We start from the raw sequence: 27,423 nt of genomic DNA on the forward strand, positions 1-27,423 counted from the left end.
ACAGCGCCACCCGCATCCCTGAGAGTTATTAGGAGACCCCTTATTCCCCTCACAGAGCTACAATTCCCAGAGTTCCCTGTGAAAGTGAAAAGGGATTGATTGCTAAACCACTCGGGGAACTGTCACTCTGGAAGGGGAATATGGATTTTTCAACAGCTCTTAAAATACTACAGTTTCCTTTGGGGAAACCGTGATTGTTTAAAGTGGTATGATACTGCTTTGAGCGGCAGCTTGGTGTAGCGGTTAGAGTATCAGACTAGTCCCTGGGGAGAGACCAGTGCTCAGATTCCCATCGGCCATGAAGCGCACTTCAACAACCTTGATGTTCCCTTTGCCTGGGTGCAGCTTTCATTCCCTCCCACCTTTCAGCTTTCCTCACCTCAAGACCACCGCGGCACCCTGTGCTCCAACGGCAAGGTCCACCAGGCCATCCCCATCCAAATCGATTTGCCCGTCCAAGCTGCGGCCAAAGTAGCGGAGGCCTCGGCGGAGGCCAGCCGACTCAATGCGCTGTCGGAAAGAGCAAATCAAAGGCTGAAGACACACAGAATGTGGGGTGTTTGGTTTTAATCAGTAAGGCTGCTCTGTAAGAGCTCTCACTGCAGTAGTTCCAAATGTACTGAAGAAGAAGAAGAAGAAGAAGAAGAAGAAGAAGAAGAAGAAGAAGAAGAAGAAGAAGAAGAGGAAGAGGAGGAGGAGGAGGAGTTTGGATTTGATATCCTGCTTTATCACTACCCTAAGGAGTCTCAAAGCGGCTAACATTCTCCTTTCCCTTCCTCCCCCACAACAAACACTCTGTGAGGTGAGTGGGGCTGAGAGACTTCAGAGAAGTGTGACTAGCCCAAGGTCACCCAGCAGCTGCATGTGGAGGAGCGGGGAAGCGAACCCGGTTCCCCAGATTGCAAGACTACCGCTCTTAACCACCACACTGAACATAAGAGCCTGCTGGAACAGGCCGAAGGAGACCCCGTCTAGTCCAGCAACTTGTTCTCACAGTGAGCAACCAGATGCCCCAATGCGAAACCGTCAAGCAGGACCTGAACTCAAGAGCCCTCTCCCCTTCTGTGGTTTCTAGCAACTGATATCCGGAAGCATCACTGCCTTCGAGAGTGGAGGAAGAGCACGGACCTCGTGGCAAGTAGCCTTTGACAGCCCCCTCCTTCATTCATTTGTCTAACCCTCTTTTAAAGTCATCAAGGTTGGTAGCAATCCCTGCCTCCTGTGGCAGAGAGTTCCATAGTTAAACTACGTGCTGGATTTTCTTTTATCTGTCCTGAACTTAGTGCGGTGAGAGAATCAGAATCAAAAATCAAAATGGTACGAGGACATTGCTTAATTTTGTTATCTATGGTTTTCTTTCTTCTTTCTCTCTTTTACATTTTACTCTTCTCTTTTGCTATTGGTTTTCGTTGATACATTTTTGTGTGTACTGTCATGGTTAAAAATGAAATAAATAGTTATTTACCAAAGGTAAAAAAAGAATCAAAACGATATTGACAGGTTGGAGCTGAAACCTAAAACAGCTTGTGATACTACAGAGTCGAATGTGAAAGCGCTGCATTTAGTGGCAATAAAATAAAATAGAAGCCGCACGTTTAGGATGAGGGAGGGAGACTTGGCCTGGCAGGAGCACAGAAAGGACATGGGCATCTTAGCTGAACATCACCCAGCAGTGTGATTTGCCTGCTAAAAACACAAATGCCATCTTAAGGCCCCCAGATAATGGGAAGTGAATAGGAACAGGGCCTGGGGGTGGAAATGGCAAGGGGCACCGATTTTGGCTAAACACTGGGGGAAATGTCCTAGTGGGAAGAGCTGTTGGAATTGTGGGGAGCACTCAAACACTGGAGCTGGACACTGGCTCCCACTCACCTGTTTGAAGCGGGGCAGCACTGTGGTGCGGTAGCCATGATAGATGTAGACTGCCCCCTGGTGGTTGTCCTCCAGCGGCGCGCCCACCACAACGTCATTATAGCTGTCGTGATTAAGGTCAGGGACAGCCAGAAGGGAGTAGCCAAAACGAGCATCTTGAGGTTTTGGGTCGGCATGGAGGGTCCCGTTGAAAGACACGAGCAACTTCAGAAGAGGGAGAATGGTTAAAATGGGAGGCACAGTGGAGCCGTTGGGCATTGGCTTCAGGATAGAAAACCCCCTCCCCCATAATGGTGTGCTGTGAAGCACTGTGAGGAAGGCTCAGGATCATAGCTGTCAACCTTCCCTTTTTTTGTGGGAAATTCCCTTATTCCAGCGCCATTTCCTGCTGCTTCCCACTGCTATCCCGGACTGTTAGATATCCCGTAGACTGTCCCTGGGACAGGTGAGGCTGCTGATCCCTTATTTTCAAGGCTGCTGATCCCTTATTTTCAAATCTGAAAGTTGACAGCTATGCTAAGGACTGAAGCAGAAGGTCCCAGTTTCAACCGGGGCATCTTCAGTTTAGAGGATCTCAGATAGCAGCTGATGAGAAAGATCCTTCTCTGCCTCAGATCCTGGAAAGCGAATTCTAACAAAGTACTGTCCTGGGCAATCTGACCCGGGATAAAGCACCTATGCTCAGCCAACGAAAACATGGCATTGCTTTGGACAACGGCTCCCATCATCCCTGACCATTGGCCGTTCTAGCAGGGGCTGATGGGAGTTGTAGTCCAAAACATCTGGGAGGGAAGGCATTAGGTTGGGGAAGGTTGAGTGCCACAATATAAGTGTTGCACTTCTTGTTGCAGGATGAGGTTCCAGGTGGGTCATGTGTCAGAAGAGCTTGAAATTTACTGGCTTTGTAAGCACCTCTCCCATGTGAAAAATATTTCTTTGCTCAGCAGAGGCCAGACTGGAAATGGCACGAACTTGGAAGGGAGTGGTCAGCCTTAGTATTAACACTTGGGAGGAGAGAGTTTGCCAATTAGCAGTCAATGATAAGCTTACTCAAGAATGCAGGAGAGCCAGAGGAGTAGCCCTAATAAAGTTGTTCAAACTTGGTACCCATTCATCTGTTAGGTGACTGAAGGTGGCTGGGAACTTCCTGGAGGGACATTTCCTTGTCTACTTCATTGCCAGGATAAACTCAAATGTTAGGGAAATTTTAATGTTTGGTGTTTCATTCTGTTTAATATTCTATTGGGAGCTGCCCAAAGTGGCTGGGAAAACCCAGCCAGATGGGCGGGGTATAAATAAATAAATAATAATAATAATAATAATAATAATAATAATAATAATAATTATTATTATTATTATTATTATTATTATTATTATTTGTTTTGTTGTTGTTTTGTTGTTGTTTTGTTGCTGCTGCTGCTGTATTGTGCTAATGTATGATGATGGAGCCATTGTCGTTTCCCATTGCTATTGTCTATATTCCTGCTAACTGTTTATAGAAAACCCTTAATAAAAAAGAGGTTTTTTAAAAAACCAAAACAACAACACTCACCTGCCCCACTTTGTAGATGTAAACGCGGCCTGTCTCTTTGTTCTGTGGGCCCAGATACATGGGGGCAGCCACCAGCAGTACGTCTGTGATTCCATCTCCATTCACATCCACCGGGCACATTTCACTGCCAAAGTAGGAGCCAATCTGCAGAGAAAGACGCCACCTGCTACAGTGGTACCTCGCAAGACGAATGCCTCGCAAGACGGAAAACCCGCAAGACGAAAGGGTTTTCTGTTTTGGAGGCGCTTCGCAAGACGAATTTCCCTATGGGCTTGCTTCGCAAGACGAAAGCCCATAGGGAAATCTCCGGGGACCTCTTTTAAATGCTGGTGGTGGGGAACAAAGCCTTTCCCCCCCTCCGGCCTTCAGAAGAGGTCCAGGAAGGCCGGCGGGGGCCGAATGGCTTTGCTCCCCACCGCCAGCATTTTAAAAGCAGTCCGGGATAGCAGGGAAGCGCTTCCCGCTATCGCGGACGGCTTTTGAAGGCAGGCGGGGGGGGAGCAAAGACTTTCGCCCCCCGCCCCCCACCTCTTCTGAAGGCGGGCAGGGGGCAAAAGTCTTTGTCCCCCCTGCCTGCCTTCCCAGGGGCTTTTACATCGCCCCGGACAGCGGAGAAGTCCTCCGCTGTCCCGGGCGATTTTAAAATGCCGCCCGCCAGCATTTTAAGATCGCCCCGGACAGCGGAGAAGTCCTCCGCTGTCCCGGGGTTTTTTAAAATGCTGGGGGTGGGAAGAAAAGCCCTTGTCCCCCCCCCCCCCAGCCTTCAGAAGAGGTCGGGGGACAGACTGTCCCCGGACCTGGTCTGAAGGCGGTTTCCCTAGGAACGCATTAATTGATTTTCAATGCATTCCTATGGGAAACCGTGCATCGCAAGATGAAAAACTCGCAAGAAGAAAAAACTTGCGGAACGAATTAATTTCGTCTTGCGAGGCACCACTGTATGTCAGAATTGCACAAGTTCTTCTGCACTGGACATCAGCGCAATCCTGCACATTAAGCCTGATTTTACACATTTCCAGATCTCAATAAAGAAAGATGCACCCCCAGACACCTAGATGCAAACTCAGAGGTCCAGGGGGCAATTTCATGGCTATCTATCTTATCTATCTATCTATCTATCTATCTATCTATCTATCTATCTATCTATCTATCTATATTGTGTGCGTGTGTGTGTGGTCAGGCAAGACTCAGAATCTTGAGGAATTCAGAGTTTTCAAAAACCTGCTCTTTATAAAGCACCACCTGCATAGATGGCACTGTAGAAAAAAAACAATACATTCAGGTATTTACATTCAGGTGCAGAGGGTATTTCAGTTCAGTCCCCAATCCATAATGACCTCCCTCACCCCCAACCCATCCTTGGCTGCTATAAATTGTGCTGGAAACCACCTCCATCTATTTGGACCCCAAAGTTCTGCGTCACGAGTTCTTGTTGTGCCTGCGACGATAGTGGAAGGGTTGAATCTCCCTCCTCTAAGGAGCAGCACCCCTAACCCCTGCCTTGTCCCACCATAATGAGTTTGGGCCTCAGCCATAGCCAGCAGGTGAGATTGTATGAAAGGGATGAGCGTCTCTGATCATGTACAGACTGTCTTTTACTCTCTTCTCTCAGTAACTGCACACATATTCGGGAATGAAAGAACAAAGTCTCTAGGGATGCGGTTGTCACTCCAGAAATCAGCTACTATCATCTCCACTGCCCCGAAACTCACTTGGTCCCCAGTAAGGGCCTGGGAAATGGTTACGCTGCCATCGCTGCTCATCTCAAACAGGATCACTTTCCCCTTGTGCTTGAAGCGGGGGGCACCAGCCACATACAGCCCCTTCCCGTTCCTGAGCTTGATAGAGGAGACTGTGTATCCTGGGGAAGGAAAAGAGAGAGAGAAATAATAAAGCTGTGCGGACTCTTGTTTTGCCCTGAACTAATTGGCTAGCTTTTCACTCACAGCCTTAAGTTTTTCTTTCTGCAAAATGGGACAAGGAATGACTAGCCTCACACACTTGGTGAAAGGGGAAAGCAAGGACTGCCTTGCTTTTATTCATCCTACATAAGCCAGTGGTTTAACAAACAAACAAAACAAATGATTCTCACTTTAGTTTTCTATTCTGAACAGGAGCCGTGCTTGAAACATGCTGGGATCATTTTATCACCTTGATTTTGGAAACAAATAGCCACTGAGAACTGGGGAGATGGGGTGAAGAACAGGCCTGCCAACTGCCTTGACTATTAAATGAAACCTCCATGTACAGGGCAAGTCTACCTGTGGATACCAGGGGAGGACTACTGGCTTCCTGATCTCCTTGTGAACTTCCCAGAGGCCTCTATGATGTTGCGCTACAAGGACCTCTGGCCTGATCCTGCAGGTGGTCTGATTTTATCTTTGTGCCCTTTGTGGGTCTCCACTCTTTCCCTCCCTGTATAATGGGAAGCGGCATCCTTCCTTACCCAGATAGGCTGCATGGTTTTTCAGCCTCAGGGGGAACTCCCTCTCAAAGGCCTCCCTTGGCGGGATGAACCGCCCACTCCTGCTCTCCTTCAAGACTGCGCCATCCCAGTCATATGCCCCTACCATGCCAAAGAGGATCCCGTCCTGCCAGGGAACAAGCAGATACATAAGCAGTCCAGCCAGACAACACAAGTAAGACTGCAGCCGAAACCATTTGCCCCTGCCTTTCACGCAGTGATACCAGAGGTAGCCAGCAGGGGGTGTACCATATGCTGTTGCACTATGACTCCCATCAGCCCCAAGCAGTAATGGCCACTGGGCAAGAGCTCATGGGAGATGAAGTCCAACTACCTTAGGAAGACATCACATTGGCTAAACTTGGGCGTGTCAGTTTACCCTTTGTGGTTCCCAAACTGTGGTCTGTGGACCAACAGAGAGACCCATGAACTTAATTCAGAGCTATGTAAAAAATAATGGTGCCTGCTTAACCAGGGTTTGGCTGTCTTGGATTGAAGGTCAACAATGGGTATATGATTGTATTTACACATTTATACAACCTGAGCATGGAGGATGGAGGGGCTCACAGCATTCGTACCCCAAGAGATCCTGCTTTCCTATTAGATTTCAAGGCAAGGCCGAAATCCAACACAGAACACACACATCTCTGTGTATCCAGCTTCCAGCACCAGCCAAACTCTCACCCACAACTCCCTGCTTTGTCCTATCATTCCTAGGATGCTGAGGTATTCAGCCTGGTGAAGTGAGACAAGTCTCGCTATTTGTCTCTATGGAAACAGAGCTCACTCCTTGAAGATGCGAATGACGGGCACTTAGCTGATTAGCTAAGGCCTTTATCTTGACATGGGAACTGGTCTGCTCACTTCAGTCAGCTTTCTTCTATAGACTCTAGCCTTTGATACACCGGATCCCAGGTTTGGAAAGGATCTTAAGGGGTCATCCAGACCGAACCCTCTGAAGCCCATAACATTACAAATAGAAGTCATACAGCATTACAAAAGCTACAAACAGGCAGAACAATCCTTAAGTGGCGAGGCAATTTTCAAATGGTCCATGAGGGAAGGTTTGAGAACCACACTTTGCACCACAATGTATCTTCGTACCTCAAGGAGGTGCATAGAGAAGCCAATCTGAGACATTTCCAACTCAAATGAGCTGTATTCACGGGTCCCTGAGGAGAAGGGGGGGGGGGAGAAGAAATCTGTTAATAGTTGCACACCTCTTTGGGTATTTTCTTTTAGTAGAAAAGCAACAAAGTAGTAAGATATAGTAGGCAGATTGATAAATGAACAAGGTGTGCTCTGTTTGCTGAAATAGCAGGTGAGCACTGACAGGGAGGGAGGGAAGGGGCTTAATCTGCCCTGCCAATTCTCCATTGTAAATGCCCCCCATTATAAGATTTATCCAAATCTCCCTCAGCAGAGAATCTTATGCTTGTCTGGTATCACCACACAGCTTTTGGCAAAGGAAGCCACTATTTTAAATCCTCCACAGTGCTCCCAATGTCCTGTTACTCTAGGGCAGTGTTTCCCAACCACTGTTCCGCGGCACACTAGTGTGCCGCGAGATGTTGCCTGATGTGCCGCGGGAAAAATTAAAAAATTCGAAAGATTTTTTTTTTTTAAAGTCAAATTTTCGATTGGGGCGCCGTCACTAGATGACCCCTGGGGTTCCCTCCCTCCCTCCCGCTCTGCGCCTCCCTCCTCCTCCTCCTCCTCCTCCTCCTCCTCCTCCTCCTCCGGGGAGGCCCTTCCTGGCTCTCGGCCAAGGCTTGGCGGCTGCCACTCACTCACTCGCTCGCCCACCCGTCCCTCCATCCCTGCACCCGGCCTCTCCCCCTCCGTCCCCGGCGTGGGGGCTGCCGGGATCCGTAGTCCCCTCGCCCTTGGGCTCCGCGCCCGCGCGGGGTGCGTTAACTACGTTTCCCAGCGTGGCCTGGCGGGCCGGGCGTTTTCTTTGAAGCGCTCTTCTCCCGGCCATGGAATGAGCGCGGCGGCGGCGGTGGCCGGCCGGGCGGGCAGGGGCTCTTCCGCGCAGACCCCGCGCAGCCTGCCTGCGCCCCCACGGAGATCGGGCGGCAGGATGGAGCCCGGGGATCCCCGCGGAGGCGGAGCGGCGGCGGCGGAGGCTGCCCCCCAGGTAGGGCTGCGTCGGGGGGGGTTATTTTTGCAATGCTGCATCCGCGCCGGAGGGGACGCATCGGACCGCGGGGAGACCCCTTGGCGGGCGTGCAAGGCAATGCATGTGTGCAGGCGTTGCATGGAGTGCAGTGCAATGCAATGGCAACGCGGCGCCCTGCATGCATGCATGCAACTTCCACCGGCGCTCCGGACTTGGCAGGTGAGGGGGGTCCCCAGTGGGTGGCAGAGAGAGCCGGGAGGGCGAAGGGGAGCCGGGGGGGAGCAGCGCTGCTCCCCGAGCCGAGCCCGGGGGGAAACTTCGGCGTCGTTGTGCCGGGTGTTGGAAGCGGAGGCTGGCGGGGGCCCCTCACCTGCAAAACCTGGTCGCCTCTCATATATTTCGTGCATTGCATTCATCGCCCGCTTTCTCCTCCAAGGAGCTCCCGGGGGCGCGCATGGTTCTCCCCGTGTTATCCTCGCAACAGCCCTGTGAGGTGGGTCAGGCGAGTGGCCCAAGGGAGCACCCAGGGATTGTCCTGGCCAGGTGGGGTGATTTGAACCCTGCTCTCTGCCCGGTCTTCGTCCTCATTTAGCCCCCACATGTGCATGACTGTGCATGACTGAGGTTTTCCCCCCTCGTCTTGGCTATGGTGTGAGTCTGTGCTGTTAATTAATGGGGTTCTGCCTTTGGAGAAGATGAGCCAGCCCTCAAGGAGGTGATTATGTAATTTGCTAGCAATTCATGTCCCTCCCGGCGTGATGGTGCGCGCTGACGTCACGGGGCTGTAATGGTGGTGTGCCTCGAGATTTTTTTCATGAAACAAGTGTGCCTTTGCCCAAAAAAGGTTGGGAAACACTGCTCTAGGGTACTGCGGGAAATTAAAATGAAGGGTCACCCGACACGGACTGTGGCCACTACCGTGTAAGCCCAACAGGGGTGCTATTGCTGCAGAAGAGGGCCCCAGTGCTGAGGGCCCTTAAGGTTTGAGCCAGCACTGTGCCCCACTCATACTGAAGTTTACAAAGTCAGCTGGCAACTTGTTATGAAGGAGGTGTTAGAGAGCTTCCTACTAACACTTCTTCTGCACTCCATTTTGTTTAACTTTCATAAACCACAGGGAATCTGGTGGTAGCCTCCCCCCTTTTTCACCCTCCCCCTTCTCGAACCTTCAAGGCTAAATATCCTGTCCCCTAAGGCATCCACAATATCATTCAGGGCCGCCTCATCAGTCACGTTGAAGAAATACTTCTCATCAGGGTCGCTGGCAATGTATTTAATCTCGTTGATGAAAGAGTCCGGGTCTTTCTGCCGCCGAATGTAGTGCCCCAACACCTGAGGGAACAAAAGCCATTTTTCAAAAAATGTTTGAGGTGCAAAAAGTGCTCATTATGACACATCATGACAACTAAGGGTGCAAGAGAATTCCGCAGAAAATGGAAACGGGAGCAGAAAATTGCCCACGTTTGCTTATTTGTTTAATGTCTGAAACGGGAATCAATCCAGCGGATATGACTGGTATTCACTGTTGTTGTTGATTTCAGTCCACAAACAATTTGCAGTTGGTTACATTTCCCTCACCACCACCATTTGCATTGTGCTTCCTCTGCACTGAAATTAATGAGGTGGAATAATGTAATTTATGTCGCCATGGTGGAAAGCGAGATGAATAATGTTGTTTTTAGAAAAGGGTGGACTGCAGGAGAACAGAAGCAAGGGCTGCATGGGAGGAACACAGGGTGAGACAGAAAGCAATGCCCTTCTTACCTCCCTACTTGAAACTCACCTGAAAATATTTGGGTGGGTGGGGGATGAATACAATAGTGGGGACCAAGAGAGAGCAATACAAAAAGATTCAAGCAATAGATTCTGCTAGTTATCTCAGAAGAGCATGTCAACTTCTGCCTCTTTCACACTGAAATCATTAAATATATAAATTTGCAGCTCCTTCATATGCAAATTGGAATGAACCAATATTAAATTTAGTACTGAAACCATTTAGTAATGAAGTCCTTATTATCTGTCAAGGAGGAAGGAAGCTAAACGTGGAATCATGGCAGAAGAACCTGCTTTGAACTTTTTTTCACATGGCACCTCTCTCAGCCCTTGCTCCCTCTCTTTTTCACACGCATGCACACCCACATCACTGCCGCCACCCAAAAGCCTCCTGGCACCAGTGCATGCTCACTGCAATGGCGTAGCGTGTCACGTTCCGTTTCTCACACTCTTCCAGGGCGTCTTGGAGTTCTTCGCCATCGTGGGACTCCCCGTCAGTCACCACAATCATCAGCTTGGTGGCTCCCTCTCTCCCACCTCTTTCTGGGCTAAAGGCCTCTGTGCTGAAGAGAGAAACAAGAGGTGAGGAGGGAGGATAACTGAGATGCACTCCTGTTCTGAGAATGGCGTTTCTTGGAGACAGTGGCGGTGGGCAAGAATTTGTCTGCCATTCAGACCAGAACCAATGGAAGCCTAACAGATCCGACTCACCAGAGCACCATCTGCCAGGATGCACAAACCATGTTGAAATGCAGAATTTATTTATTTACTTGCTGCTTTTCCTTCCCATCTTTCCTCCAAGGTGCTGTACAAGGCTCTATAACACCTGTCCTGAAAGTCTTACATTGGCTCCCAGTTTCTGAGAACAATTCAAAGTGTTGGTGCTGGCCTTTAAAGCCCTAAACAGCCTCGGCCCAGTATGCCTGAAGGAGCGTCTCCACCCCACACTGAGGTCCAGCTCTGAGGGCCTTCTGGAGGTTCCCTCACTGTGAGAAGCGAGGCTACAGGGAACCAGGCAGAGGGCCTTCTCAGTGGTGGCGCCCGCCCTGTAAAACGCCCTCCCATCAGAAGTCATGGAAATAAACAACTATGTGACTTTTAGAAGACATCTGAATACAACCCTGTTTAGGGAAGTTTTTAATGTTTGATGTTTTATCATGTTTTTAATATTCTGTTGTGAGCCACCCAGAGTGGCTGGGGAAACCCAGCCAGATGGGCGGGGTATAAATAAGTTGTTGTTGTTATATCCTCATAACAACCCTGTGAGGTAGGTCAGGCTGAGAGATGCTGCGTCCATACACACCAGACCATCAGAGCTCATTCAGAACACAACACACAGACCCCAATAAAGCCACTTGCTTCTTTGCAAAATGCCTCTTTCGACGTGAGCTGGGCTCCTGCTTGTCTGTCTCTGTCAGGCTCAAGAGACACACACACACACAAACACAAACACACACCAGGCTTTGTGAATGGCAGACGCTGTCCTAGTTTCGAGCCCCTCCTGGCGGCTGATGTTTTTGGCGGCTTCAATGACCTCCTCTGCTGTTTGGTAATCCTTCAGAGTCCATTCGTGGACAGCAACCTCGCTGTACTGCAATACCCCAACCTACAAGGAGAGAAAGGTTTGCTTGGGGTTTTTTTCCCCTTTTTCCTTTTTATTATTACAAAGAAAGCAAGAAAAGTGACTGAAAGAGAAGACATCATTGGATTAAGAAAAAGAAATACACACCAGGCTGGCGTAATTTAAAATATAAAGATGAGGAGGATTTTAAACATAGAATAAAATAAAACCATGCATGCTGTGGGTGGAAAGAATCTTAAAGAGGAATTGCATCCTATAGTATTGGATCAACCAAATCCATTGATAAGCAGAGAGAGGGGACAGACCATGTTATTGCTTATTGACATATGTAATAAAGTATGTAATAAAATAAAGCCAGACCTCTACAAACAAATTGTCCCCTGGAAACCTAACTCGCAGGGTTGTTGTGGGGGGAGGGCAACCATGCACACCCCCCTGAGCTCCTTGGAGAAAAAGGTGGGATATAAGTGAAAGAATAATAATATATCTGTGTTATATGTACGTCTGTGTGTGTATTATTATGTTTTGGAGCTAATAATTATACTGCAGTTAAAGGTCAAGACTGCAGTAAGGCTTTCTGGGAGATGATCTATAATGAACTGAAAAAGGTATTTAAATATACCTTCCCAAAGAAACCAGAGGCCTTTCTCCTGGGCATGGTCGGCCAATTGGTGTTAAAGAAGGATAGAACTTTTTTTATGTACGCCACAACAGCAGCAAGAATACTAATCGCAAAGTACTGGAAGACACAAGACCTACCCACTCTGGAAGAATGGCAGATGAAGCTGATTGACTGTATGGGATTGGCAGAAATGACTGGCAGAATCTGTGACCAGGGAGAAGAGTCGGCAGAAGAAGACTGGAGAAAATTTAAGGACTATTTACAAAAATATTGCAAAATTAAGGAATGTTGAATGATGTTGGATTGGAATTAAGTGGTTTCAAGCTGTAACTATGATAAAATGGTTTTCTTTTTTTTTTAAGAAGTAAGAATTTGAAGTTATAATAATTTAAGATGTTGAGATAAGGATTTGCTGTATAAACAACTTAATCTGGGGATACAAGAAGGGGAGGTACGAGGAGGTCGGGGAAATAAGCTATAAGAAAATAGGCTGTGAAATTTATGTGTTTTTTTATATTGTTATGTTTGTTTTTTGTTTTTTGTTTGTATAAAATTGGAAACTTTAATAAATATCTTATAAAAAATAAATAAAGGTCAAGACTGCAGTAAGGCTCACCAAGTAAAATGTGAAAGAGCTTCATAAGTGAAAAGAATTCATGCTACATGAATGATAAGCATGATATTATTATAAAGGAGAGCAGCTGATACAGGCTACTTGGCCATGACTGTGCACCAGTGGAGAGGGCAAAGAGGGGGAAACTGCAAAGGGCAGGGTGAGGTAGAAATTCTGCAAAACTCAATATGACCAGTGTTACTACGTAAGAGGGCTGTATGGCCACAAAACTGGATTCAGGAGGAAACCTAACACTGACTGTTAAGAGTGAAAAACAACTCTAGATAAGGTACAAGGAGGGCTCTGCATGTACAGTGGTACCTCAGGTTAAGTACTTAATTCGTTCCGGAGGTCTGTACTTAACCTGAAACTGTTCTTAACCTGAAGCACCACTTTAGCTAATGGGCCTCCTGCTGCCGCCGCACCGCCAGAGCACAATTTCTGTTCTCATCCTGAAGCAAAGTTCTTAATCTGAAGCACTATTTCTGGGTTAGCGGAGTCTTTAACCTGAAGCGTATGTAACCTGAAGCGTATGTAACCTGAGGTACCACTGTACAGCAAAAAACTTGAGGAAGTGTTTCCAAGGACTCTGATTGGAAGAACAGATAGTGTGGTACTCAGGCGGCAGAAGGTTGGTTGACTGGAAAATAACTGGCCAAGATGACATATATTTTGCCCATCTAGGATGTGTGCTAATGGAAATGCTTCCACAGGCTATTTTGGTATTCTATCCTGTAATGCAATTCTGAATAATTCTGACTAACTGAGAACTTTGTGTGAGCCAAAAAAAAAAAAAAAAAAAGGAAAAAAGGTTATTTATGTATGCCACTACTGCGGCTCATGTTTTGCTAGCCCAAAAATAGAAAAACAAGCGAAGTCCCAACTAAAGAAGAATGGCAACTTAAGCTGGCAGAATATGCGCAGCTTGCAGATTTAACATACAGAATAAGAGAGTAAGAAGATCCTTATTGAATATATGGGGGGGAAATTTATACACTTGAAAATGTTGGCAGCATTAAGATAATTTCAATAGTGTAAATAAGTTTTGATGGGTGCAATAATAGAATACTGAATGGCTTTTTGTAAAATATGCAGGGATTTATGATATGCAAAATGAACAATGGAAAGAGAAGAAGGGAAGTCACTGATCTTTTAAGGAGGTTTAAATGAGTATTTTAAACTGTAAAACGGAAAATTTAATAAAAATTATATATAATGAAAAAATTTAAAAAGAGAATTTGATGTGAGCCTCTGTACTGAACCCCAAAGAGAATTTTCTCCCCTCCCCCCAGCCCACCAGATGTCCCTGAACTACAGATCCCATCTCCCCCGGCTATTGGCCATGCTGACTAGCAGAGCTTCTGGGAGTTGGAGTCCGAAACATCTGCAGCAACAAAAGGTGTGTTTTGCTTGGGGAACTGCCATCCGCTCCCCTTCTTGCCAACCCTTCCTTAGCCTCGGAGAAGGTTTTCGCGCTCATGCTGACTCAGCAGAGAGCCCCTCTGCCGCTCACAATGAGCCTACACAGAACCAGGTCCCCTTCCCTCCCTCTCCCTGTTTTCTTTAAGCTTCCTGTTTTCCACAGGCTGGGGTTTTCAAACGTCCCACGCCTCTGCCCTGGCACAGGCTCCATCCTGCAGCAGCAACGGAGATGGGGAAAAGGTCAAGCGATACCCTAGCACGTGCTGCTAACAGGCCAAGGAGAAATAAAGTGATTAGGGGTGAACTCCAGAACGTGGCCACACTCTGAGAGTCACACATGGCCATTAGGGGCACATTCCATCTAATTTACGGTTTCCACTTTTTTTGAATTAATTAAAAGTTGTGGTTATTTAAGTTTTTGCATTGATGAAGTGGAGGAGACGCTAGCACAGTTCCTTGTCAATTCTGGAGATTTTTCTCCCTCTCTCACAATGCTAGAATTCATGGAAGCTGAATGTTGGAAGGCTCAGGACAGAGAAAAGAAAGGATTTTTTTTTTACACGGCGCATAGTTAAACAATGAAAATCCATCCTGCGTGAGGGCATGGCGGTCCCTATCTTAGATGGCTTTAAAGAGGATTAGACAAATTCATGGAGGATAAAGCTATCAATGGCTATGCTCTGCCTCCACAGTAGGAGGCAAACTGCAGGAGGAAACTGCAGGAGGGAGGGGAGAGTTGCTCTTGTGTTCGGATCCTGCCTGAAGGTTTCCCACAGGCATCTGGTTGGCCACTGTGAGAACAGGATGCTGGGCTTGATGGGACTCTGGTCTCATCCAGAAGGGTTCTTTTTACGTTATTATGTGTAGTGTAATTGAGTTATTAAAAGTTAAAATTCTGCTCAGAAACAGTAGTGGGTATATAACTGAGAAGGTGGCGTTGCATGCCAAGGTTTCCTTCTGTTTCAGAGCTGAATTATTATACATAAACTTGACATTCCGTAGCTTAAATATCAAATGATGGCTGTTGTTAAGACCAGCCAAACTCTTCATATGGGATATAATATTTATATGCAACCTATCCTTCAAAAAGGTGAGCATTGCTTAATGGCAACAAGTTAAATACGGTCAAAATTTAAAAATTGCTAGATGCAGCAGATTGCCACCGCCATAATCTGGGTCAGCGAAATCTAGGTCCTTTGACATTTGAGTATAGCAATGGATGTTTTGAGTTTACATTCTGAAACGTAAGACCTTTTCTTGCAGGATTTGCTCTGGCTGCCAATTTACTATCTGGCCAAGTTCATGGTGTTGCCACTGACATGTAACATACACTTCTGGTCCAGTTTACTTGAGGGACTGGCTTATCCCTTATACACCCAGCAGATGGCAACAGTCTGCGGGAGAGTTTATCTTGCAAGATCCAAAGATCTCAGAAGCCTGCTTTGCGGTAAACTCAGAGCAAGGCTTTTAGTGTGGCTGCCCCTGTCCTTTGGAACAGCATCCCTGCCCATTAGACAATAAGCTTGTGAGTAGGACTATGTTGCTTTCTTAATCTCCAGTGCCTAGAAAAATATAGGGTGTAAGAATACCAATAATAATGACTAGTGGTGTTGATGGTAATAATGCCTTGCCCTTGGCTTTGGCCCAGCACAGCTTCCTTCTCATCATGCGTGAGTCAGGGAAACAGTCCAAGCAGAGTGTCTAAGCGTTTCCTCAGCCAACATAGCCGGAGGATGTGGGGAGGAAGCCAAGCAGACTCTCACAGGGATGTCTTGGGTGGCTCTCAACCCTCTGCCCCTTTTAAAACAAGTCACAGTGCATACTGGCCTTTCCTGACCTGCTGCCCTCCAGATGTTTTGGATTTCAACTCCCATCAGACCAGCAAGCACAGAATCCTCAAGAACTGCCCCCCCCATCAAATCTCCAGTTTGCAACAGTGATGTTGCCTTATAAAAGCAGATTTTCTCCACAGTGATTTTGCCCTGTGAAAGCTGATTTAGAATAAGTAAGTTACTGTGAAGCTAAGTTATCAAGAGGAGAGTTAAATGAGTGGAACTGAGTGGTCCCATATGTTTACTGAGTGCTAGAAGCGGACGGTTTTGCAATTGACTGTGTGAAGCTGCAGAATAACTATTTAACAAATAATGGAAAGAAACAATACAGTGGTACCTCGGGTTAAGTACTTAATTTGTTCCGGAGGTCTGTTCATAACCTGAAACTGGTCTTAACCCGAGACACCACTTTAGCTAATGGGGCCTCCTGTTGCTGCCGCACCGCTGGAGCCCGATTTCTGTTCTCATCCTGAAGCAAAGTTCTTAACCTGAAGCACTATTTCTGGGTTAGCGCAGTCTGTAACCTGAAGCGTATGTAACCTGAAGCGTATGTAACCCGAGGTACCACTGTAATTTATAAACTGAAGTGTAGCTTAGTATATGAATAGGTAGCCATGCCTATACTGCAATTTCAAATAACTTACATTTTTTTCCATCATATATGTTTGGATGATCATTTAAAAACTAATTTCAAACAAAATAGCAAACTCACTTGGATCTGCTCTGGATCGATGAAAAATTTGCTAAGGATGTTGCTAAGAAAGTTCTGCACCTCATACCAAGGATAAATGCTGTTGGATCCATCCAGAACAATTATTATGTCCATGTAAGTTGAGCATCCTATATGAAATGGAAAAGGCAGAAAGTTAGGCAATGGCAAAGGAGGGTTGTTTTTTTTCAGGGGGGATAGCGGTAGGCAAATATGTTTTTCTCCAGAAAGCTGGGACTAGCAAGATGACCCATTTATGGGGGATAGGCAACTTCCAAACATATACACACCCCTCTCTTCCTTTACAAAATCCCTAAACTGGATTTTGACCAGGCCACGCTCTTAAAATAGGGGTCTGCCCTCTGTAAAATATAGCACACGGCCCTGCTAGCCTGAAGTGATTCAACAGAGGCCTAAGGCTGCCACCTCAGTGAGTCCATGGAGAAAAGTCATTGGCACACGATGCATGACTGATGTCCCAACACGACTTTCCAGAGCCTGAGTCATATGGAATCATTGCAATGAGTCCTCCTGGGCCTGCAGGCTGAAAAAAATGCTAACCTTGGGGGGGACTTAAATGCTCACAGCGGTTCCTGCATTTCAAATCACTAAAACACCCAACAGCTTTTAACAAAGGAAGCTGCCGTATATTCAGTCAAACTGCTTGTTCAGACCAGCCTACTCTGGGAGGCAGCAACTCTATCCAGGATTTCAGGTAGATAAAGGCCCTCCTTGAGAGCCAGTGTGGTGTAGAGGTTAAGAGCAGTGGACTCGTAATCTGGTGAACCGGGTTCGCTTCCCCGCTCCTCCACATGCAGCTGCTGGCTGACCTTGGGCTAGTCACACTTCTCTGAAGTCTCTCAGCCTCACTCACCTCACAGAGTGTTTGTTGTGGGGGAGGAAGAGAAAGGAGAATGTTAGCCGCTTTGAGACTCCTTAGGGTAGTGATAAAGCGGGATATCAAATCCAAACTCTCTTCTTTCTTATCATCACCTGCTACCTTAAATGCTGCACAAGAGGGTGCCGTATTGGCTAGTCCAGAGCACTTCTGAACATGTGCAAAGTGGCACTTCCCTTTCTCCTGGACCAAAACAGCTATTTCTGAGGGACTTGGGAGTAGAGAGAAGAAGGGCTTCCAGCCGAGGCCCTCAATGCTGGCCGCTTTAGAAATCTGACACACCATTGCAGGACACCAAAACTTACTCTGAGCTGTTGGGGCGATGTTTTCCGTCAGGCGGAAGTTCTCGTCCACACTGGTGCAAATCCCGGTGCTGAACATGGACGTGCCGCATTCCTGGGACCACAGGGGGGCACAGGCCTGTCAAGAGAACCGGACATAAGAACCTGCCCAGCCACACTGGAGAGGAGACGCAAACTGGTTTAAGTGGAGTGTTGCCGCCAGACTTTACTGAGCTAGATAGACCAATAGTCAGGCAGCTTCCTGTTCTCTTTTGCCAGACAATTCTTAGCATGTTCAGAATCTGAGAAGAGTTTTGGGTACAAGCAGGAGGGGTTAAAAGTGGGTGGTACTGCCCCCTGTGGGCAGTGGGGATTACCTGGGGGGGGAGCTAAGAGGCAAGGGGGTGGGGTGGGGGCGCTGGAGGTGTCAATGACTCTCAGACTTTGAAAAGCTGATATCACTGGATCAAGTTAATCCATCTTGTTGAATTAATTAAGCTACCATACTTTTCCGTATATAGGTAAAGGGACCCCTGACCATTAGGTCCAGTCATGACCGACTCTGGGGTTGTGGTGCTCATCTCGCTTTATTGGCCGAGGGAGCCGGCATACAGCTTCCGGGTCATGTGGCCAGCATGACTAAGCCGCTTCTGGCGAACTAGAGCAACGCACGGAAACGCCGTTTACCTTCCCGCCGGAGCGGTACCTATTTATCTACTTGCACGTTGACGTGCTTTCGAACTGCTAGGTTGGCAGGAGCAGGGACCGAGCAACGAAAGCTCACCCCGTTGCGGGGATTCAAACCGCCAACCTTCTGATCGGCAAGTCCTAGGCTCTGTGGTTTAACCCACAGCGCCACCCGTGTCCTGACTTTCCGTGTATAAGACTATATTTTTTACTCTAAAATAATGTTCAAAATCTGGGCTCGTCTTATACACGGATAGTATCTCCCCCCATTTTCTTAAATCGAAGTCCCCCAAAATAGGGGGCGTCTTATACATGGGGGTATCTTATAGACGGAAAAATACAGTAAATAGTTTTAACTGGGTTTTGAATAAATGAGGAACTAAGGGCTCATCCACAATTACCTTTTTCCCTGTGCTTCCTAGGCACAGGTCTGTGCTTTAAAGTGCTGTGTCCGAACACACACACGGCGCTTTCTTCGTGAAAACCCACTGAATTAGAATAAGCAGCAATTTGGGTTTTTGCACTTTAAAGCGCAGAGCTGTTTCGTGGCACAAAATCAAGTTTGGATGAGCCCTAACTGTTACTGTTTTGAATTTTATTGTGTTATCGCCTTCCTTAGTGAATGGTGCTTTTTTTTATAGGGGACACCGGAGTTGAGTTTAGGGAACCAAAGGGGAAATAGCCCAAACAGGTTTGGGAATTTCTGGTTTAAAGGCCGGTTCTTGCACCAGTGGCACGGATTAAAAAACAGGGCTTGTCCCCGATAAAGTGGGACAGCTGGCACATATGTAATTCATTATACAGGCTGTGGAATTCCAAGTTTCCCAGTGCAAAACTTTTGAATATTTAGTTATTCATTCCATTTTTTCACAGGTCCCATCTCGGGAAACCTTGTCAGGGCTGCGGGACTCAGTCCCATTACCAACAACTGTAGCTCCCCTCAGTGTTCATTTACTGCTTTGAAAGGCTGTCCTGCTCAAGCGGCTTTCGGGGCCTCGCTGCCCTCAGGCCAGCTTCAAACAGATGCTCAGGCGGGCTTTGAGAGTAAACAAGAGCCTCACCACAAAAATGCCAGCCAGCCAAGCAGCAGCTAACGGCCCCCTCTGCTTGCAGGGAACGCCCAGCCAAGCTGCCCTAGATACCAGCCACAGCCTCCCTGGCCAGCTGTTCAGGGAAGGAATTAAGCTCCTTTGGGTGTGCCAGCGTTGGCTGCAGCTGTGATCTTTACAGGCACACCTCCATTAAAGAAGGGGGCCCCCACCCCGCTGTTACTTGCAAGTCTTTGGCAGGCAGAAACAGAGCAAGCACAACGAGCTTTCACAATCTCTGCCTTCCCATCAGGGGCCACGTTTGAGACTCTGCACAATGGTTCTCCCAGGTTGCCGGTTTCTCGTTTTCAAGGCCACGATCCTCCTACACATTAAATCCCCTTGCTTAGCAGGAATTAAATGGGCTGTTTGTCCATGGACAACAACGGGCTTGTTGTTAGTCATGTGACAATAAAATTGCCGTAGCTATCATGAGACACGACAAAATAACCACAGTAAGTATTCTTGAAATACGCTACTTTAAAAAATATAAATAGATCCTGACTATATCCAAGGCAACATTTTTGTCAACCTTGCTCCATTCTGCTACTGAATTGCCTTGCCTGTTGATTTTCAGCACACCACGGGGCTCCTAAAAGTCATAGGAGCTTTGCTGAGACTGGAGGTGGGGTGAATGGGAACAGTACCATCAAAATCCCTAATTTTTGTTTCTTCACTCTGCTTTTCCAAAACACACCCTGCATCCTGTTTGCAGGATGCATGCATGCACTTCTTTCTTCCCTAGTAAATGAACTGTTCTATCTCTTTTAATTATCTTTGGTAAAAATGACAAAATGTTTTTTGCAAAGCCAGGTTGCAAAACCCTCCGGCTACCACAAATTCAGTGCTTGAATGCAAGGAATGGGACCAGCCTCTTGACTGACGACTGATGGAGATATCATATATAAACTGATGCCCCAGGTGCATGTGAATCTATCCCCCAAAAGGACAAAGTACACATACCACACACATACCAAAATAAATGAAAGACAGACCAAAATGGCAGACACCCCCTCTTTCAAACAAACAAACAAAACTTCATTTTAGAAATAAAATATGGGGCCATGTTGGGGACCCTAGCCTTACGGTTCACCTGGCTTCCACTGAAGTAATAGCAGCCTTTCCTAGATCTCATTTTTGTGCATCTGTCTCTGTTTGTGTTTTCAATTTAAATACAGAAAAAGACACCGCAAATATTGCTCACCACAAACCCGTCATCTTTGTTGGCCACAAGCGACATTCCAAAATGCATGTTTTTGATTTGCCTGGAGTTGTTCTGCAGGGCCATGTCACCTAATTTTAGTTCACAAGAGGCCAGCAAGAGGGTGGGGGAGGAAGAGAAGTAAGAAGAGGAAGTGGAAGGGGGGGGGAGGACACATACAAAAATATGAGCCTGGCATCGGATCATGGCTGGGACTGGAATGAGAGGTAATAGCTACCCTGTACATTAAAACCCTCCTCCGTGATGTATGCCTGCCCTTGCCTCCCCCAAACCCTCCATGAATTCTGCTGCAAGACTCAGGATTTATTAAGGATGGTCACAGAAGGGTACAACAAGCCCTAAATCAGGGAAACTGACGATAAATTAAACAGTGTGCTGGTCCTGCTGTCTCTGCTCCATCTCCCTTCCAATTCCACAATTCTACGAGTCTATGAATCCAGGGACACAGTGCCAGCATGAACAGACCATGCGTGCTTAACCCTCATGGAGACTTTGGACCAGTCACTGCGCACTCAGTGCCCAATTGCTTGCCCAGTCTCTCAAGGCTCAGAAGCTCAACTTTTCAAATAGCTGTATTTGTCCCTCTCTTCGAAAAGGAAGGACAGGGTGTGTGTCAAGGCTTCCAGGAATCTTATCCCTCTCACGGTGGGATGCCAAGAAGTGGAAAAAACACAAAGAATTCTTACCAAGTAGTTTAATCAATATTCACAGAGAGAGACGAAGGAATGCTATCTCTTAGTTAATGGCGTTGCTCCAAGTCCCACCCTCTCAGTCCCTCCTATTCTACATCACCCCTGCGTCGGCTGATCTGTGCTTTCTGCCTCTGAGTTTTCTGTTCTATTACTCTCAAGGCACGCCTTGTTCTGGGAGAAGGGGGGTCAGGAATGCTTTCAAGAGACACTTCAGTCTGTTAGCTGTCTATCCCCTGATGCTCTCCCAATATTTCCCAGCTTCTCCCTCCTGCAGCCTCTGAACTATGACCTTCTGCAAACCACTGTTCTAAATCTATACTGTCCTCCTCTTCTAGGGAAGGGGCAGGAAGGGGAGGGGCAGTTCCCACCATTTCTCCTCAGTCCAGCCCCTTATAGGGGGTGTCCCAATTTTTGGAACAACATCTTAGCTTACCTGCTGTACCTCATGAACTTGCAACTTCTAGACTCATTTTTGGGACACTGTGCTAACTTATTGAATAAAACCTTTAATCCATCCAATCCCAGCAACAGTATGAGTTCTGAAACTGATGGGACAGAGGCAGGGCAAGTACTTCTCAGCAATGATGTCAATACCTACCTATGTTGACTTTGGCGCACGTTGAGTTGTTCCTCTCTCCCACAATGCACTTGTAAACATCACCTTTTCTGTCATCTGCTGTCCCATCCCAAGGGGCCCCCACCAGCATCCTGTTGAGATTTCTTTATTTCATTAAATGTATAAACCACTTGACTATAAAAATAAAATGAAAACTCAAAGCGGTTTACAAAAAACCCCTCAATAAAACACAGTTTAAAACAGCCATTCATAACATTCAAATAATAATTAAAATCAACGGTACGCTAAAAAAAAATGTCAACATTCTGGATAGGCATGTCTAAACAAAAATGTTTTCAGCAGGTGCCGAAAATCCTGCCTGATGCCATTAAATGATTTAAAAGTCACAGTAACATGAAACCATGCCAACATTTGTATATTGTTTTCTGGAGTATTGTGGCATAATTTTGCAGGTAAAACATGGTTCTTTGCAACGGGAGTTTCACATGGAATTAGGAGCCATGGGTTCATGTCACTGACTAATTCTCTGGCTTTTAAGGGTTATAAAAACACTGTCAATTGCTGCACCCCATGCAGCTTTTTAGGAGCTGCCTCAGAAAAGAGGAGGCAGAGGCCCTATCAAGCAAGTAGCTATCCTCCTCTATTCTAGCACTGTCTCTGTAAAATGGTAGAGTGAATGTGCTGCATTACCTCACAGGATTGTTGTGAGGGAAATCACATCTTGCAAAAAAAAAGAAGAGTCGTTTGGATTTATTGTTTTTAAGCACTGTATTACTATTACTGTACCGAAAACTAGATGATGAACTGTGAAATTTGGCAGGACAGAGTTGGATGGAGGTTTGTGCAGGAGAGAGAAAGGAAGGGAAAAGAAGAGGGAGGCCCATTTCTCTGCATTTCCTTCCTCCTGCTCACTTTCCCCCTCTCTCATTCCTCCCCCCACCCTTCATTTTGTCCATCCCCTTTCCCAGAGGGTCCCGAAAACTATTCTCACCACCTCATCTACTCACGCAATGATTCTGGAAAGAAGCTGGAGAAAGGAAAAGGAGGCATCCCCAATACATTACTGGCACACCGACCCCCAAAGTGTTGGCTTTGGAGAACCCAGTTCTTGGTTTGGCGGGGTGGATCAAAAGTGTTTCTGACACGCTGCCCCACTTTCTCACTGAAGGCAGTCCCCCCAAGCTCAGCAGCCCCATCGCCCACTCTGAGATGCCTTTTCCATGGGAAACAGTGATCATGTTAAGCTTTGCATCTGATTCCTGGATTCCTCATCGCCAGCAAGCTCACAGATTCCTCCTTCATTTTGGTAATACGATGGAAATATATTATGGGGAAGTAGGGCATTCCCCAGTTTTCCTCTGAAGGTGCTGCCTGGGATTTAGCGTATCACCCCAATGTTCTATCATATTACAATATCTAGAGGTATCAAAAGATGCAACTGCGTGTCAGCCCCACTCCTCATCGCTGAGATGAATTCAGAAGGCCTGGTTGTTCACTGGGGCGAGATGGTTTGAGTATACAACACCAATCCCCCACATGATGATCAAGGGTCTGGAAACTAAGCCTTATGAGGAGTGCTTGAAGGAACTGGGTGTGTTTAGCCTGGAAAAGAGGAGACTGAGAGGAGATATGATAGCCATCTTCAAATATCTTAAGGGCTGTCATCACAATGGAGGAGGGAGCATGCTTGTTTTCTCCCGCTCTGGAGGGTAGGACTCGAACCAGTGGCTTCAAGTTGAAAGGAGATTCCAACTAAACATTCGGGGGGGACGACTTTCTGACAGTAAGAGCTGTTCAGCAGTGGAACCGACTCCCACGAGAGGTGGTGGACTCTCTTTCCTTGGAGGTTTTCAAACAGAGGTGGGGTGGCCATCTGTCATGGATGCTTTAGCTGAGATTCCTGCATTGCAGGCAGTTAGACTAGATGAACCTTGGGGTCCCAACTCTAAGATTCTGTGAAGAAACCCAGAGCCTGTGTTCATCCTCTGAGGCCCTTCTTCATCTGCCCCCTCTACAAAATGTCTGGAGGGTGGCAACATGAGAATGGGCCTTTTCTGCAGTGGATCCCCACTTGTAGAGTCAGCGGTGGAGGAAGACGCTCGGGCGCCTGGGGAGGTGCGCCTAGGGGTGGGGCGCACCACCCATAGGTGCGGGGCACACCGTGAGGCCTCGGGAGTCTGCCTGCCTCCTTCCATTCAGCCGCCCTACAGCTGGGGGGGGGGAGGCAGTGGGCAGACCATTTGGGCAGCGTGGAGCCTACATGCGCCAAAACCACCACGTCTCTCCCGGGAGAGACGCGTGGCTCGGGTGCACTGCAGGCCCCACGGTGAGTGCCACCTGGCATTTTGTCACCCCCCTGAGTGGTAACACCCGGGGTGACCCACACCTTCCTTCCTTCCTTCCCCACTGTGTAGAGTACTCTCCCCAGGAAGGCTCGCCTGGCGCCTCCATTACATATCTCTAGGTACCAGACGAAAAGGTTTCTCTATAACCAGGCCTTTGGCTGATTAAACAATCCATGGCCTTTTAAATGTGTCTGTGCAAGGGGGTTATTGGTTTGTTTGGGGGTGGGGTTGTTGTTAGGTATTTTGTGTTCTTATTTTGTATTTTTACGTTGAAACCCACCCTGTGCTGTTGGGAGTTTAAATGCATCAGCGGAAGTTGAATTAATCACCGCAGGAGGAGCAGACTTTATCCTCCTGCAGGAGGCAGAAAAGGCCCACCAGCTTGGACGGCTTTAAAAGAGGATGAGACAAATTCATGGAAAAGGCTATATCAATGACCTCTAGCCGTCACAGCTATGCTCTGACTCCAGGAAATGCTGCCAACCGTTCAAGTGGATTTTGCAGCTGTGGTTCCTGCAATGCAGGCGGCTGAACAAGATGATGACCTCTTAGGTCCCTAACTAACTCTACAATTCTATGATTCGACGCAGTTTTAACAGTGTGGGTAGCACCAGCAGAGAATGACAAGCATTATCTTCAAGCTGAGAAACCTTTCTACACCACAAGAGAAGGCCTGGATCAGTTGGCAAACCTTAACCCACACTGAATCCCATTTTCAGGTCAAAAGCTCAGGTCTCCCTGTGTTATGTACTGAGTTGAATAGGATCCAAAATGCAGCAGTCTGATTGTTCCTAGAACAATAGGATTCAGAATGCAGCTGACTGGTCCTAGAACAATGGGATTTAGAATGCAACAGCCTGATTGGTCCTAGAACAATAGGCTCCAGAATGCAGCAGTCTGATTGGTCCACAGGAGCCACCCAATCCAGCTCCAGGTGGAAGTGAATCCGCGACCTGATTGGCTTACAGGAGAATCCTGGAATGAGCCAATCACGTGAGGCCCATTGTGTAAATAATGTATATAAAGCAGACATTCTGGAGGAACTTCCATTCCTCCTCACCACTATGAGCTGAATAAAGAGCATGGAATCCACTCTCGACTCCAAATATATTTCACCCTGATAACATAAATTCATGAGACATCCCATTTCCAACTCCCCCACAGCATCATTTCAAGCTAAGGAGCCCAGACATCTGGTGAACCCATTCAGCAGGACAGCCTCCATGTGGCTCTGAGCCATCAGGGGACGCTCCAAACACCCACCAGAAGCTATGGCGGCTGCACACAGAGGCTCTTCTTGAGTGCCTCTGTGTTTCATGTGATCTTTGGACCCAGTTCCCTGGCCACCCTTAATGGCAGCATATGGAAGTCTGGCATATACTGAATTTCTTCTCCATCTGTGAATTATTCTCAAGTGCACGAGTGCTGCCAACAGTTCCCTTTTGTTCTTTTGTTCTTTAACAAGTCCAGCGGATGTACAATTGGGGAAGTCATTGGTGCAGCTCGGAATTTCCCTTTCTGATTCAGGACTGACGCAGGACTGAGGTCTGGAAGCCAGAGAAGAGGTGGAAGCTGCCTCAGAGGAAAGGCAGAAACGAGCAACAGGGGGCTGATTTTAGACCTGCATTTAGGCCTCAAGGGTGTGGTGGGGGAAGACAGATTTTGAGGTACCACACGTTGTCAGGAAATCATTGCCTGCTTCATTCCTTCCATCCTTGGCCTCAAAACCAAAACCTTCATTCAAATAGTCTCCCCGCCCCTCTGCCACTAGAAAAGGAACGCTGAATGTTTCAGCACATACCCTAGTCTCTGTAAAAATTTCCACTCAAAATCTCCCCTTAGAGATATATCTAGAGATGCTTAAGGAATCATCTTTATCATCATGATCATCATAACTATTTCAGTTTATTACCTGGATTATTGACCACTAGGTTCTAATGTTATGAGAGGGGGGAAAGCTTTTCTCTAACCACTTTCTGCATGCCACGTATAATTTTATAAACTTCTATCATGTCACTTCTTTTTGGCCTTTCCTCTAAATTAAAAAGTCCCAAACGTGGCAACCTTTCCTCATGGGAGAGTCGCTTCATCCCTTTGATCATTCTGGCTGCCTTTTTTCTGAAACCTTCTCCTGCTCTACAATATCCTTTTGGAAGGGAGGCAACCAGAACTGCACATAGTATTCCTAGTGCAGTTGCACCATAGATTTATATAACAGCATAATGATATTGGCAGTTTTATTTTTCAAATCCTGTCCTAACAACCCCTAGTTCAGATCATTTTCAGAGCTGGCGCACACTGGGGTCAGCAGACCCCAATATTTTCCCAGGACAGACATCCAGCTAACTAGCCTGTAATTTCAAAGGATCCCTCCAGTTTCCTTTTCTAAAAATTGGTGTTACACTGTCTTCTTTCCAGTCCTCAGGTGTGGAGGCTGATCTGAGGAACCAAGTTACATATTTTTGTTAGATGATTAGGAAATTCACGTTTGAGTTCTAGGGTGGATTCCATCCGGACTTTTGTCAGTTTTCATTGTGTCTGTTAGGCCTAGATTCATCTTATCACCGCTATCTGCCTCAGTTCCTCAGACTCCCTTCCTGCACAAGTTAGTTCAGGCACTGGGAATCTGCCCTAGATTTTCCACTATAAAGACGGATGCAAAGAATTCCCTCAATTTTTCCCCCAACCTGTGAGAGGGTACAGGCATACTCCACCCCATGCCTTGGCACTCAAAGTGCTAATTTGCCTCCCTCCTTTGGAGCAATATAACTGCCCCCCCAACCCCACAAAAAATATATTTGTAGACAGAATGGGCCTAAGACAATTTGCTCCCTGTGGTGGAGCAGGAAATCCTCCACTCACCACTCACCGCCCATCAAATTGCAGTGTCAAAGGCTAGCCAAGTTATTTTGGCACCTGAGGCCTAAAGATAATCCCATCAGCATATCTTCCCCTCCCTGGCAGCAGTAAAAATGCAGCACACTTTTATGAAATAATAACATGTTAAAATTTAAAAAGTAAGCAGCAAGTATGCTACCCTTCCATAACACTGGAAATTAGCTGCCTGAGT

The 27,423-nt window shown here is 47.0% G+C and overlaps 1 protein-coding gene across 1 annotated transcript in view; it reads right to left on the bottom strand.

Moving 5' to 3' along the window:
* ITGA10 (integrin subunit alpha 10) overlaps positions 1–27,423 on the bottom strand; it is a 63,042-nt gene that overhangs the window by 21,220 nt on the left and 14,399 nt on the right. The window contains exons 3-15 of the mRNA XM_081175518.1: positions 22,030–22,139; positions 20,722–20,810; positions 17,767–17,881; positions 16,567–16,694; positions 11,241–11,389; positions 10,196–10,346; positions 9,177–9,342; positions 6,993–7,060; positions 5,871–6,015; positions 5,137–5,285; positions 3,425–3,568; positions 1,873–2,076; positions 380–510 (exon numbers count right to left, since the gene is read on the bottom strand). Coding sequence (XP_081031644.1) covers positions 380–510; positions 1,873–2,076; positions 3,425–3,568; positions 5,137–5,285; positions 5,871–6,015; positions 6,993–7,060; positions 9,177–9,342; positions 10,196–10,346; positions 11,241–11,389; positions 16,567–16,694; positions 17,767–17,881; positions 20,722–20,810; positions 22,030–22,139 — 1,749 coding nt within the window. The remainder of the gene's footprint in view (positions 1–379; positions 511–1,872; positions 2,077–3,424; positions 3,569–5,136; positions 5,286–5,870; positions 6,016–6,992; positions 7,061–9,176; positions 9,343–10,195; positions 10,347–11,240; positions 11,390–16,566; positions 16,695–17,766; positions 17,882–20,721; positions 20,811–22,029; positions 22,140–27,423) is intronic.

Source organism: Podarcis bocagei (assembly GCF_964188305.1).
Source record: "Podarcis bocagei genome assembly, chromosome: 16".
In the NCBI taxonomy this organism is placed as follows: Eukaryota; Metazoa; Chordata; class Lepidosauria; order Squamata; family Lacertidae; genus Podarcis; species Podarcis bocagei.